A 15,855-nucleotide genomic window follows, 5' to 3' on the forward strand; every position below is an offset into this window, starting at 1 on the left:
GGAAGAGTGCACGAGCGAGCACGCCGCACGCTCAGAAACACCTTACAGTTGCTCTGTTGATCGTCCTAGCACACTGAGCTCTGGAAAGCCCTGAGCCCAGAATCTTCCTCCTTCTGCATCTCCCCAGGAGATTTCCGGAAAAGTGCTAGGTGCTACTTCACATGACTGCTGCCACTTCAAACCTAAAATATGGAGAGGGGGTGGCAGAAGGGGGAAGGCTACCTCCTCCTCTTGTCCTGGAAGAACAGAAGCGGAACAAATCGTGAGCAAAGGCCCCAGGGCTGAAGATTCCAGCAGATGGTTACACAAATGACCCAACAACCTATTTGATATCTGCACACATCTCTGTCCTCTCTCTGCCACTGCTGGCCATTTTGCCTGTCCCTCCTACTTCATATTCCACACTTTTATCGACCTAAATGTATCTATTTCATAATACTTAGTCTTGCCTACAGCAAATTCCTAAGCCCCTCGACACTGAAAGTATTTTTAGTCCCGTTATCCTATCACTGATTTTTTTCCCCCTCTAGTACAGTATGATTATCTCAGGCTTATAGCTTTAGAGGGCAACTGCTGGGGCTTGCACCCAAGCCAGTGATTTGAGCAGATGCCTCACAGGGGCCATTTGACTCTGCTGGAATGTTTAGGTCTCCAACAGACCCACACAAACACATTCTTTTTTTATAGCTGCGTAACTCATGAGTATACCATAATTTGTTTTGCCAGTCTCTTGTTGATGGATATTTGAGTTGCTTCCAATCTTTGGCTATTACAAAACATTACTTCAGTGAACAACCTCATACATATGTCATCTTCCATGTAAATATATCTGTAGGATGCAAGGTTGAAAATGGAAGAGTAGGCTAAGAAGTATGTGTATTTGCAGTTTTGACAGATATATCCAAATTGACCTCCATAGGGATTTTATCAGTTAAAACTCCTACCATCAATGTGTAAGTGTCTGCTTCCCACAGCCTCATCCAGCGTAAATTTTTGCCAGTATGAGGATGCAAATGGTACCTCAGAGTAGTTTTAATCTGCATTTCTCTTATTATGAATGCAATTGGGCATTTTTCTTATTTACTTACATACTTATTTATTTAAGTGGGCTCCATGCCCAGCGTGGAGCCCAACACAGGACTTAAACTCATGATCCTGAGATCAAGAAATGAGCAGAGATCAAGAGTTGGAGACTTAACCGACTGAGCCACTCAGGCGCCCCCATTTTTCCCATTTATGATCCATTTACAACACAATTTTAGTGGCTAGGCAACATTCCTTTCCACGCATACTTAACTATTTGTGTTGCTTTTGATGATTTGATATTATAAACACTGTGATAAATGTCCTTGTATCTTTACATATATTCATGAGTGTTCCCTTAAAGTTTCTAAATGTAAAATTACACTCAAAAGTTATACAACAAATAAGACTTTATAAGATCATTTTGATTTGGGGTCTTTCTTGTATCAACTAACTACCATCTAGGAATGTGTCATCTACAAATCTGATAAGCATCTCAAACTAGTAATAAGAATGTGGACGGTGGACGGAGCTGCAGCCACTGATGAGCCACTAGTCTCTGGGTAGGGTGGCTGTGCCTCACCATACTATCATAACATTCACATGCTACGCCCTGGCCTACTAAACTCCTTCCAAACCAGTCAAAAAGCCTACTTTATCAGGTGGGATTAGGCCTGTTGTTTTTTTTTTTTAAGATTTTATTTATTGGGGCTCCTGGGTGGCTCAGTCGTTAAGCGTCTCCCTTCAGCTCAGGTCATGATCCCAGGGTCCTGGGATCGAGCCCCGCATCGGGCTCCCTGCTCCCTGGGAAGCCTGCTTCTCCCTCTCCCACTCGCCCTGCTTGTGTTCCCTCTCTCGCTGTGTCTCTCTATCAAATAAATAAAATATTAAAAAAATTTTTTTATTTACTTGAGAAAGAGCAAGAGCGAGAGCTGCACGTGCGTGTGCAAGAGCAGGTGGGAGGGGCAGAGGGGAGGGAGAAGCAGACACCCCCCCCGCCCCCCGCCAAGCAGGGAGCCCATGCGGGACTTGATCCCAGGACCCCGGGATCATGACCCGAGCTGAAAACATATGCTTAACCAACTGAGCCACCCAGGCGCCCCTGGTCTGGTTTTTTTAAAGAGATACCAAAATAACCACTTTGAAGTAAGAGTCGTCCCTGAAGGAAATCTATGATCACAATGCTACCATTGTTCATGATATTCTTGGAATTCTTCCTTTGGAATTATTTTTAGACACGATATCTCATTATTTTGAATATCCTCAATGGTGCCAAATCTTTGTCCTTTGAAAGTAAATTTGATTTTTGGAAATGGAACTTGCAGCAAGAGCAAACACATCTTTAAACCACACAGAAGGGATACTATTTAGATGTAAAATGTGGGTGTTCATAGAAAAACCAATTCTATTATGCTTCACATCTGTGTTTGGAAGTTATGTATATTACATAATTATGGCATATGTATTATATTTATGATAACATGTCATTTGTAAACCATGTATTAGAAATAACAAGGAAAGATGAAAAAGTCCCAGAACTGCTGTTCTTACCCATACAGTATATTCTGTGCTACTCTAGTCATATGACTAGACGCGAGGAGGCATTGTGTCTATATTGTGACAAAAGAGAAATTGGCCAACTTATACCTCCCCTGCCTTCTTCCCCATCCAGTTTCTCCCAGGTTCAGTTCCAGATTTATTCCCCATGCCTTGCCTAAATGCCCTAATGAAGCAGAACAGCCAAAGGCTCTTGGGTGATTAGAGCAATGAGGTCAAGCATTATTAACAACTATGATTCCTGCTCTCCCAGGAGATTTTCATTTCTGTTTGTCAGATCCAGGAGTTTCTCATTCATGTTTTCATTCACTCACTCATTTAACAAGGACTTACTGAATCCACAGAGAACCAGACACTGGCTACAAGTAGCTACACAGAAATGGGTAAGGTCAAATAAGATACTGTCTGCCTTGAAGGAAACATAGAATATACAGCCCTTAATTCTCTTGTAACGAGTCAGGGAAGATTTTACAGAGATGAGGGATGAAAGATGAATAAGAATTTAAAAGGTAGTCAGGGAAAGGGCATTCCAGCGTAGAAGAGGAGACTTCCCTTCCACCCTTCTAGGTTCTTTGGCTGGTCTACTAATTAAATTGCCATAACAGATTAACAGGAGAAAAACAAAAGTTTAATAACCTCTGCCACCTGAATACATGGGAGAGACCCAAGAAAACTGAGTAACTCTCCAAAGTAGCCAAAGCCATAACCTTAAATACCGCCTTCAGCTAAAGACAAAAGATGTTGGGTGTGGGGAGTCAGTTCCTGGGAGGTGACCAGTAAAAGCACAGGAAACAAGAGAAAGGTCGTGATGCAGATTTAAGCCCCGCCTCTCCACTGATAAAATTCCTCCAGATTTAGAGTCATCTGAAAGAAGCATTCTTACAAATGGATATTTCCCTTATAAATGTAAATGTTTCTTATAAAAGGGTAACTTCTACTTGGTTTTCAGAGCTTCGCCTGTATTTGCAGTTTCTTAAAAATAACCAGCTTAGGGCATATTTGGGGGGGGGCGGTACATTTTGCTTCCCTTCACCAGACTGAGGGAACACCTGTCTAAAGGTCCAAGAGGCTTGGAGACATGATGGTTTTGAGGATCTGCATTTTTATGGCTCAGACATAGGACCATGGAGGAATACCGGTTAAAGAGTCTTGAAGGCCGTCCTCATCTAAGGAAGGTCATTTCAATGGGGAAACCACTGAAAGCATTTAAACAAGAGGGTGATAAACTGCAAAGGGTAACAGAGATGGATCATTAAGTTAGGTGGGTACTGCAATAATTCAGAAAGGGAATAATGAAGTCTTCGATTCAGGTAGTGGCAGCAAGGAAAAAGAAAACAGGAGATAGTCAAAATAGACTTATGAGGTAGAAAATACAGAACCTAATGACCAAATAAATTGACGTGGGATCAAGGAAAGGACGACAAATAACTCAGAAGTCTCTCTAGTCTGGATAAAGGCTGGTGGTGATGCGGGGAGGTGGGGGTGGGGTGGGAAGGTGGTCTGACTAAGACATAAAACATAAGCAGAAAAAAAAGATTGAAGGGAAGGTGGAAATGATGAGTTGTGTTTTAAACATGTTGAATTTGAGGTGGTTGTAGGATGTGTCTAGCAAACTGTACCAAGTATGGGTCTGGCATTCAGGGAAAAAGTGCAGGATGGAAAGAAAGATTTCATAATTATAGACATCGATGGTACCTGAGCCATAGTAATAACAAGGACTTACTGAACACTTAGTAGCTATAAGGCATTGTGCTAAGTGCTTTACTTTTTCTTCTAACCCCCATTTAATTCCTATAATGACTTACAATATAGATACTACGATCTGGAAACTGAGGTCAGAAGAGTTGAATAATTTGCCCAAGATCAAATGGATTATAAGAGCTAAGCTGTCATACTATTAAGTTCATGGATCCATGTGTTCTTTTTAAGAGCAAGAGAAAGCCTGAAGCAAGCAGGCCCCAGAGGCCTGTGTGAGGGGCCTATCAGCAGGCTCCCCAGCAGGCTCCCCAGTTCCAGGCACCTCTGCCCTTCTCCATGGGTACAAGTTCTTTTAGAGAAGTCACACAAGTTTCAGGCGAGTGCAGCAGTGTTGCTTTCCAGAAGAAAGGAAAACACAGAGAATTAAATGATCAAACCATCCCCCTACCCTCCTCTGAACATCTCCACTTCCCTCCCCCCACCCCCAGGAGCCCCTGCACATATGTATGCCTCTTAAGGCCCTTTTCCAACTAGAGTCATGGGAAGAGGGCCAGGGAGTATTCAGAGACACCTGACACAGCACATATATCCAACAATTTTATGTGAAGATGCTAGAAATCCACATTAAAGACCACAACAAATATTAAAATAAGAGTAGGCTATCTGGAACCAAAGGAAGCTCAGTCTACATGACAGACAGGAGTCTATGAAGAAGTGTCTGCTTCAGGCTGCAGCAGGCTAGACCCATGTCTCCCCTGCCCTTGAAGCACTAAAATGGTCAGCTAGGAGCACGTCACACTTAAAATGTGATGCTCTGCAAGATGTCCATCGACAGATGAATGGATAAAGAAGATGTGGTATATATACACAATAGAATATTATGCAGCCATCAAAAGGAACAAGATCTTGCCATTTGCAATGACGTGGATGGAACTGGAGGGTGTTATGCTGAGTGAAATAAGTCAATCAGAGAAAGACATGTATCATATGACCTCACTGATCTGAGGAATTCTTAATCTCAGGAAACAAACTGAGGGTTGCTAGAGTGGTGGGGGGTGGGAGGGATGGGGTGGCTGGGTGATAGACATTGGGGAGGGTATGTGCTATGGGGAGCGCTGTGAATTGTGCAAGACTGTTGAATCACGGATCTGTACTTCTGAAACAAATAATGCAATATATGTGAAGAAAAAAAAAGAAGAAGAAGATAGCAGGAGGGGAAGAATGAAGGGGAGTAAGTCGGAGGGGGAGACGAACCATGAGAGACAATGGACTCTGAAAAACAAACTGAGGGTTCTAGAGGGGAGGGGATGGATTAGCCTGGTGATGGGTATTAAAGAGGGCACATTCTGCGTGGAGCACTGGGTGTTATGCACAAACAGTGTGAATCATGGAACACTACATCAAAAACTAATGATGTAATGTATGGTGATTAACATAACAATAAAAATTTTAAAAAAAATAAAAAATAAAATGTGATGCTCTGCTTTAACGATAAAGAAATTATGGAAACAGTCACAGCAAGAATATCTCTGGAGCAACTCTCGGCAAGTAGAAACTAGGCAGTGAAAGTATAGTTGCAGCTTAAACATGTCCAACATCACTAGAACTTGAGCTGGATAATCTCCACTGGATTTTATCTTAACGTGGGGGGGGGGGGAAGTACCTTCCCCAAAGGCAGTGATTACTTACATTTCCTTCACAAAGGATATATTTGGGGATGTGTGTTAACTAGAGCTAGGACATAGAAAAGCTGGAAGGAGACCTCTTATTCGACTCTAATCAGACCCTTATCTGAGCACCTGCCATCCACAAAAAAAGAGATCATAAAAAAAATATTTATATGACACTTTTCACTTATATATCACATTTCACACATAATTATTCATTTAATCCTCAGCCAACTGATGAGGCCAGTAACATCATTATCCTACACGTAATGTGCTAGTGAATCTTCGAGTAGAATTTTAGAGAGAGATCATTCCATCCCCCACTCATTTAACAGACTGAGTTCCAGGATGTTAAATAGCCCTCCCAAGGTCACGTTGCTGGACTGCAGGGATGGCCTGTACTCAGAATCTCCCAGCTCTTCCCACTACAGTGCACTGGCAGCCTCTGGACCACCTGAAGGACCCAAAATAGAGGAGAGGACAGTTCCATCACCAATAGCTGTATGAGCTGGGGCAAACTGCTTCATCCATCTGGGCTTCAGCTTCCTTATGTCTCAAACAATCCTCCATAGTTGTAAGCATTAAATAAGATTAAATGCATAAATCATCTGTTCATGGTAAGGAGGGGCAGTTCCTGGGTTCCTGGGAAACATGACAAAAGCACCGTCACAGGTGAGGTGACCACCTGAACTGCAAACTCTACTTCCGAGCCGATCACTTCTGGCCTGAGCTGGCAGGGTGCTTTTTCTCTGCGCGAGCAGTTTATTTCTGAACCAAAGTCAGAAATGATTTCATTTTGCAGTTCTTAAGCTGAAAATTTTTATGCAACATCTTCTGTGCAATCTATCCGAAGAAATGCCGAAACAACAATAATAGTATCAGAAATGCCAAAACAACTCTTACATAACCCCTACTTTTCTGCCAGATACTATTCTAAGTGTTTGATTCTCACAAAAACCCTGTAAGATAGTTTAATGGTAACTGAGTCAAAAAAAAAAATTGAACATTTTTAAAAGATGTATTTAGGTCAACATCAACATATCTATCTGGCCCTAAATAAATACTTGGAGGTTTTAAATTGGATTTAAATTAAGAGCTTGAATGGTGCCCAATTCCGATTCAACTCAAGGCAACCTTTCAATACTTCTCCCACTCAGGTGCCTGCTAAAAACATCACTTACTTGGGCGCCTGGGTGGCTCAGTCGGTTAAGCGTCTGCCTTCGGCTCAGGTCATGATCCCAGGGTCCTGGGATCGAGTCCCGCGTTGGGCTCCCTGCTTATCGGGGAGTCTGCTTCTCCCTCTCCCTCTGCCGCTCCACCCCCCACTTGTGCTCTCTCGCTCTCAAATAAATAAATAAAATCTTAAAAAAAATAAAAATAAAAACATCACTTACTCTCCATGGCTGAAACTATGTGGTATTTACTTTTTAAAAAATGCTTTATTACAGAAAATTTCAAACATATACAAAAGTCACAAGAATGACATAATGGATGCCCATGTACCCATTACCTAGCTTCAACAAACCATGCTTTTTAATGGCTTTTTTCTCACCCCTATCCCATACTCCTTAGTGAAGACTTATTTTTAACAGGTCCTATGTACAGTCAGTATAGGAAGTCTGATTCTGAACCTCCTTCTCACCACCATCTACTACAAATAGTTCAATTTTCTCTTTCCAAAATTTCTGGTCCTTTTACTCTAAATCTGTTCCTTAGCACAGAACATCATCATACTCATTTTCTTCAACCTGGCTGGTCTTTGTGTGTGGTCAAGTGTCTTTGAGGCTTCAAACATTCAAATGAGGATGATAAGAAATAACAAATTCACCAAAGGGTAGAGTTGTTCTGAGGCACTCCAGTCTAAACCCTTCTCTTGCAGAAGGGGAAACTGAGAGCCATACTCTGAGCTGTCCAAGGTGAAGAAATACAAGCAAGAACTGAGGAACTGAAGACAAGAATGTGTGAAAAGTGAGCTACTTCCTTTCCACTCTTTCCACTCCTTCCCACCATCTCTACCCATCCTACCACATCTGTGAGGGCCAGAATATTATTCCCAGATCCTCCCAGACTGCGTTAACCTGTCTCAGAAGCATTTTAGATTTCTATTATTTCACACCTTGATCCTAAAACCCTTGAGACCAAAACCAAGCCTCAGTCTTCCCCCCAAGGCTTGGTAAAGTGCTGACTGATTGTGACCTACCTGGTAGTCACTCAAATATTTACTGACCCAGACCAGAGCACCCTAAGGCTTAGAGTTCTCCTTCATCTATTCTCCAGCAACCAGGACATCAAGCCTGTCAGGATTCCTAGCTTCCTCCCTCTCCTTACGTTCTCTGGCCTCCCCATTCATTAACAGGCGAAAGGATGTAGTAGAAAAAGCACAGAATGGGGAATCGGAAAAACTGGATTTGTGTCCTGGCTACTAGACCTGTACTGTGGACCTTGGACACATCTCCTTTTTCCAGGGACTCCACATGCCCATCTGTAAAATGGGCAGGTTGAAAAACAGCCTCGTGATTCTTGCTTCCTCTCCAGCCAGCGCCAAGCTGGGCCTCGGCCTCTCCCACTGTACCCACCGCCCGGGTTAGGTCCGCTCCACTCGCCAGGCTGCTCCTACTCGCTGCATCTTTACCTCCGACTCCCAGGTTGACCTTGCGGGGGTCCGGATCCTCCCGGAAGTCGGCAGTGAGCTTAAAGACCAGGACCGGCTGGGCCTGCGGAACCTCGGCGAACACAGACGGAGGTGCCATGGCAGGAGAGTTCGAGACAGCTGAGAGCTCTCACTCCGCGTTTGGAGCCACTGGATCGGGTCTAGCCACGGTGCCTGGAGGAGACGCTCACCTTCACCTAGCCGGCAGGGGCGGGCCCGCGGCCTCCAATGGTCTAGCTGCGTCCGGAACTTGGCAACGCGGTTAACCAATCGCGAGCTTCTGACGCAGCAAGGACAGGAGGGAGGGGATGCTATTAGCCAATCCAAGCAGGGAATCTTATCGGAGGCCAGGCACGATGCAACCAATGCCCTGTACGCCGGCCGAGGGGGGGGGGGGGACCAGGACTGGGGTTGATTGGCAGAGCGGACTCCTATGGCTGAGGGCGTTCTTCCTGGGGCCTCCGGTGCTGAGGGGAGGAGCCGAGCGGCCCGGGGGCGCCGGAGGTGGCCTCCCTGACCTTCGAGGGCCCGGCGAGGAGGGAGGTGGCCGGCGGCAATTCCGGAGGACCGGCCTTCCGGCACCCATGGGCAGGCGTTCTCGGTGCCGGGCCCCGCAGCTCGCGCTTTCCTGACCCGGGCTGGCAGCCAGATCCCCGGCGTCCGCGCTCGGGACGGAAAGTCCTTGGCCTGAACGTTCAGCTCCGGAGCCCGCGGGGGCGACCCTGACCCTCCCGGCCGTCAGTTCGGCCTGAAGAAAATGAGTGGGCCCCCTGCCTGACTTTCAGGCAGGGGACATCCTACGAAAAGTGGGCGCGTGACCTTGAATTCCTTTTTGCCGCTCTTAGAGTTTGACATTTTTGCTCCCCTTTCCTTACGAAGAGGGGCCTAGTCCTCAAGGACCTTCAGGATCTGGGCACGGCGTCCCTCTCCAGCTTTGCTCCCACGTACGCACTCAACCAGATCTTGCTGACATCAGCTGGCAGGTACCCAAACTGCCTCTTCTTTTAGTCTGGCTGTTCCTTCCTCCCCAGCTCCCCTCTCCACCTGGTGACCTTCAAGACCCATAGTAAATAAATGCCTCCTTCGTAAAGACTTTCCCTAACCCCTACTCTGGTCAGAATCCGCCGCTCTTTTCCTGTGCTTCTGTACCCTGTTGGCAATATTACCATTTCAGAAAATGCCCTAGTTAAGAACCTAGCTCTGGAGCCAGACCACCTAGGTTCAGATTCTGGCTCTCGTTTACTGACTTAGGCAGGTTTAGGCAAGTGACTTAACCTCTCTGTTCCTTCTCTGTAAAGTGGAGATAATAGTATTTTCCTTAGGGCTGTTGTGGGGATTATATGAGCTGATACATATAAAGTGTTTAGTTACATATAGTAAGCACCCCCTAAATGTTGGCTGTTGTTATCATTGCACATCTGCCACACCCCTTGTAGATGGTAAGCTTCTTTTAGCTAGAGATCTTACTCTGTGTAACATCCCCTAGTTTTTTGCACTTAGTAAGTATTCAGTAAGTGGTGGAAGGACGAATCCATTCTCTTGGTGTCTCAGGAGAAAACAGTACCTCAGCCTCTATTCATTGAAAGTACGACAAATCTCAAAATGAATTTTCCATTCATAGTAATGAATACCAGACGAAGAAACTTGGTGCAACACCTGCCAACGTTTGTATCACCTGCTTTTTTTCAGAAGCTTTGCCTCTGCTTTTAAAGCTAACTGCCCATGGTGTTTCATTAACGATGCTTTCATCTAAGATTGCAAGTTCAACACTGAAGGTGAAATGACAACGAACTTTTAGTGGTTCCAAAAGCAGAGGCAAAGGGCAACTGCTGAGAGGGGTGTTCTATAGCCCAGCCTTCCCAGAGTTTCAGAAGGATGATCTTCACAGCGTTGGCCAACAATATCATGGTCACTTCTTACGTCATTCCCTGGGGGAAAAACAACCCATGGTTACCTAAACATGATGAACTTAGCTAAATCCAAATAAATATTTATTGACTATCTAAGCAGCTCCAAAACCAAGTCAAGCTGATAGGGGCAAAGAAAGTGACATATGCAGTTTTTCTGCTTGTCTTCATAATACCTGTTCTAAATTTTAGAAAGGGGCAAACAGTTAATGGGGTGTGGCGGGGAAGAAAACTACCTATTACGTGGGATCCAAGTCTCAAACTTTTTCCTTGGTAATATTAGGTTCTTGGAGATTACATTCAGTTCCTTCTGTCTTGAGCCCTGCAGGCTACCCCTCTACACAAAATGCTAATCTTGAAATAAACAAAATGCTTTCGAGGCCATTGCTAATTTCAACACTTTGACTTGGAATTGAGCAATGCTGCCTCCCTGCTGAATGCATAGAACAAGCAAAAGACTTTTTAGAGGCCAACACTGTCCAGACAAGTAGGCAGCCAGGTAAAGTGAGTGTCCAGAGAGAGGGCAATAGGGTCATAGGAAAGAAGGACTAGTATTCTCCCTGCCTCATGATTTGCTATGCCTGTCTGTCATCGCATCCTCCCCACCATCTCCCTTCTGGCTTTTTTTCTTTCCCTTTTTTCTTCAAAAGAATTGAGAGGGAGGAACTGGGAACCCACACAGCAACAGCTTCATCTTAGAATATACCCTCCTGGAAATCGGAAGCCTTCAGGGCTGAGCAGTGTTGCCCCAAAGCATAAGAAGCAGGCCAGGCCAGGTTGGCCGTGGACACTGCATGGACCTCTAAGCAAACCCAAACCTGCTTATTGTATTCAATTTTGCCCCCGATACCCAGAAGGTCTAAACTTAGGAACAAGTCGGCAGAGGGAGGAGTTTTTCAGACTTTGCACTCAAGTGCAAATAGTTTGGAATAGTTACATTTAAATGTATGCTGTCACTAAGGGTAGGATATTAATCAAAAGCTGACTTGTGTGCTGAACAAAGGTTTCTTTAGAAACCAAACCTGCAAGAGGAGATCTGTTCAAGAATCACTGTGTGGCTAAATAGTAGGCAGTAAGATAAGCACAGAGCCCCTAAGGCAGTGCTGTTCTCTTGCTGTGTTGAGTTTACTCTTGGTGAGGAAAGTGATCGCTTATCAAGCTCCTCCTTCAGATTAACTGGCTTGTTTCCTGGGCATGCCTTAGTGGAACTATCATCTTTTGCTTCCTTTCCCTCACGTCTCTCCTTCCTCTTGTATGTATGACTCTTCTCCCCACCTGCACACATGGATGGGACCAAGTGTGGGTCAAGTGTTCCTTCCTAACTCATAGAAGGGTATGTGTAATGAGGCCTGAGGTAGACAGGATCTAACATTAGTTCCTTAACTGGGCACCCCCATGGGCAGAACTTTTTTTAAAGCTGCTGAGACCTTTGTATAACAGAGATATCAATAGGATGACAACTATTGGTTTTATCTACTTGCTGAACATAATTCAGTCCAGGGCACCATTTAGAAATTGTTGTGCTGGCGCACCTGGCTGGCTCAGTCGGTGGAGCATGGGACTCTTGATCTTGGGGTTTTGAGTTCAAACCCCAGGTTGGGTGCAGAGATTACTTAAAAATAAAATCTTTAAAGGGGCACCTGTTTGGCTCGGTTGGTGAAGCACGTGACTCTTGATCTCAGCTCCGTTCCTCAGGTCTTGATCCTAGGGTCTTGATCTCAAGCCCCATGTTGGGCTCCACGCATGGAGCCTACTTAAAAAAATTTTTTTAAAAATTTTAAATCTTAAAAAAAGGAAAAAAGATATTGTTGTGCTGTATAGTTTTTGTACTTAAGAAGCAGTATAGCTGTGGTTAAACTAGTTCCAGAGGCCATGAATTAGTTTCCTCTGTATGCCTCAGTTCCTCATCTGTATCATGGGGATAATAACAGCTCTACCTCATGGAGTTGCTGTGAGGATGAAATGATGTATTTTTTAAAAGATTTATTTATTTACTTGAGATAGAGAGAGTGCGCACGTGTGACCGGAGAGAGGGGCAGAGAGAGAGGGAGAGAAGCAGACTCCCCACTGAGTGTGGAGCCCCATGCGGAGCTCGATCTCACAACTCTGAGCTCGGGACCTGAGACGAAATCGAATAGGACACCCACGCCCGAGTGCCCCAGAATTAAGTGATTTAATGGAAAACACTTTGAATTGTACAGGACACATAGTAAGTACTCAATATGTTCTCAGTCACCACCATCATCATCACAGATGTTGTTTACAAGCACTTGCCTTTGAGATTTGTTTAGTTTGTTCGTTGAATGAGGAGCTGCCTAGTAAAACAATGCATAGGCTTGGCACCTACAATCAAATTCGAGTTTTGCCTCTCACTAGTCTTGAAACTTGGAATAAGCTACTTCACATGGCTGAGTGTAAATTGGGACAAAAAGATTTTTGCTTAGTGTTGACACACACATCTTTAACACAGTTATAGAAATGATTGCTATTATTTTATTTTTATAGTGATGATGATTATGATTACTATAGAGATTACACTTTAGTCCCTGGGTAGCTATAGGGTAGTAGGCTAACTCTGAAATCTCTCTGCCCTGGCCTCTTGCTGGCACATACTCTGAAATTTTTTAAAGATGGAAAAGAAAGCAGAGAATTACAAGTTCTCTGTAGAGATCTGTAAAATCTCAAAGTAATTTAAAGGTAACATAATATGTAATTAAAATATACCAATGTTAATAATAACTCCTTGCGTTTCTATATTATCTTTTTCTGAAGAGTAGAAAGTGTTTTAGAAATGCTATTCCACTACTCTCTCAACATTTCAAGGTGACTGTTGTCTCCTGTCAAAAAACACAAAGGAAGTGGATAGCTTTAGCAAAAAGCAAAAAAAAAAAAAAACTTCAAATAACAGAAGAATGGGAAGTCTGCAGACCTTAAGTCATAAGAAAAGTTCCTCTCCTTGCCCTCTTTCTCCCTAAATGCATCACAAATACAACCTCTTACTTCTAGAGCAAGTTCTTAAGCTTTCGTTCCCCGCCCCCCCCCCCATCCCAAGCTGGGATAACCTTTTTTTGTTGGGTCATGTCCTAATGTCCTATGCTTTGATGCAAGATGAAGGTAGATGAAGAGATAATGAAGGGAACAAATTCAATGGGTTTGCCAAGAACAGATTTCTTTTAAACAACTCCTAAAGGGATAGTCTAACGCAATGGAATATATTATCCTAACCTATTCCACATAGCTCTTGAGGATATAGAAGTGTATTGCTAAATTTCAACATCCAGCAGTAGAGGGCAGCACTGCCCTTCTTTTGGGAAACACTGAGCACTCATAAGAAGGAAAATAAAAGACACTCTTGACCACAGTGTCTGTGTGTTTACTTTTACCTAATGCTTTAGAAAAAAAACTATTAGACTCTTTTTCTTACTGTTTAGGTGATTAGGTAGAAAGAACGTCAGAGCCTGTATTGCCTTGAAGTAAATGGTGAAAAACACAGAATATGCTCAGGATATGGGTTCTGTCTAGCAAAGATAAACAGTAGCTTGAGCCTGGGCAATCAGATAGGGTTGTTGTACGAACAGACCTAATTCTCCTGCACTTTTTGGGTAGAAGTCAATCTACTGAACTAGCAGGATGTGGTTTTAAAAATTTGTGTGTATCTCATATGGTTTTAGCCCCGATAACTAGTTTTAAATCCTGATTCACAGACTTTATTCTACTCTTTGTGTTAGTTTTCCTCTCTGTCAGACCTGGGTCAGATCAGACCTATCTCAACTATACCACTTGTATTATGACCTTAAAGAATGATGTCAGACATGATGGTGAGGAATGTCTTTTGTGAGACTAAAGCTGGCTAAAGGACTAGATAGATAGATAGATAGATAGCAGTGAAACTGAAGGCTGGTGTGCTAGTCCTCATTTTATTGCACTAGGATTTGAGTTTCTCTGTCCAGTAAGTAGCAAGAAATAAATAATCTGCTATTTTGTACTAAAAGTTACTTGATGCTCCTTGGCAGGATGACAGAGAGGAGAAAATAATCGTAACTTTTTGCAAATATATAACCACAGTATCCCTAGCACATTTGGGTTCTGCTCTAACCCTCAAAACTTTTTTGGCAGCAAATCTTCTGTGCCAATTCAAATAAATTCTACCAGGAGTAAGAGCTGGAAGACAGAGTCTAGTTCCCAGCTCTCTGTGTGAACTTGGAAAAATTACAACCTTTGAGGCTCTGTTTCCTCAACTGTTAAGCAGAGATAATGCCTCCTAGATCTAGTAAAAGGGTCAATTTGGAAACTATTTATTAAAGTGCTTTGAAAGCCACTGAAGGAGCTAAGAAATATTTCTATCACTGTAGCCCAAAGAGATTCTTGCCTTTTCTAAAAATAAGACTGTGTGTCATTTGTCCGCATTTGATGTCATTATATTACCTGAGATGGTTCATTTTCATAGGTACTTAACGTTTCCCTCCAACTTGATTGCTTGTTAGTTCTTGAGAACTGAAACCGTCAACTATACTTCCTGGTATCCTCTATGAGAACATATTTGGTACATAATAGGTACTCAAATATGTGCTGCTTGATTAAAAACAAAAACCAGGGGCCCCTGTGGTGGCTCAGTCGTTAAGCATCTGCCTTCGGCTCAGGTCATGATCCCAGGGTCTTGGGATCGGGCCCCACATCGGGCTCCCTGCTCGGCGGGAAGCCTGCTTCTCCCTCTCCCACTCCCCCTGCTTGTGTTCCCTCTCTCGCTTTGTCTATCTGTCAAATAAATAAAACCTTTAAAAAAATAAAAACAAAAACAAAAACCACAATGCAGAATTAATTTTTTATGGAATCGTGGTAAAAAAAAAACAACACACACATAATGTAAAATTTACCATCTCGACCATCTTAAAGTGTATATATAGTAGTGTTAACTATATGCACATTGTTGAGCAAGAGATCTCTAGAACTCTTTCATCGTAGTTATTTCTATTTCAATTTAGTTATCCTTAGTAACTATCTTCCACATCTCATGGTGTCCAAAGTGCTTCTTTACTGATTGGACAAAAATAGGGAAAAAAAATACAGGACGGTCCCTCTGTGGCTAGGGATGTGTGGAACAAGGTTATCAAAATTACTTCTACTCTTTTAAATCCTTCCTGCCTTCATCGAGGTTCTGCCCTCGTCTCTCTCTAATCCACAGATCAGTCATTTTCTGTAAACTTGGGAACATATGCCAGAAAGGGAGTGCCTCTCTAAAATGCATATAAAATGTGTTCACAAGTCACTTACATCTAACACATAATTAAACATTTTATATGAAGGAAACTATTACATTAAAATAACAACACTTTGCCAATTATTTGATTTTCAG

General features: G+C 43.2%; 1 protein-coding gene across 1 annotated transcript in view; it reads right to left on the bottom strand.

The window, feature by feature from the left end:
- Positions 1 to 8,820, bottom strand: part of GOT1 (glutamic-oxaloacetic transaminase 1) — a 30,812-nt gene extending 21,992 nt beyond the window's left edge. The window contains exon 1 of the mRNA XM_027596615.1: positions 8,578 to 8,820. Within this exon, the coding sequence (XP_027452416.1) occupies positions 8,578 to 8,695 (118 nt within the window). The 5' untranslated portion in view covers positions 8,696 to 8,820. The remainder of the gene's footprint in view (positions 1 to 8,577) is intronic.
- Between the last annotated feature and the right edge of the window lie 7,035 nt (positions 8,821 to 15,855).

Source organism: Zalophus californianus, chromosome 15 (genome assembly GCF_009762305.2).
Source record: "Zalophus californianus isolate mZalCal1 chromosome 15, mZalCal1.pri.v2, whole genome shotgun sequence".
Taxonomy (NCBI): domain Eukaryota; kingdom Metazoa; phylum Chordata; class Mammalia; order Carnivora; family Otariidae; genus Zalophus; species Zalophus californianus.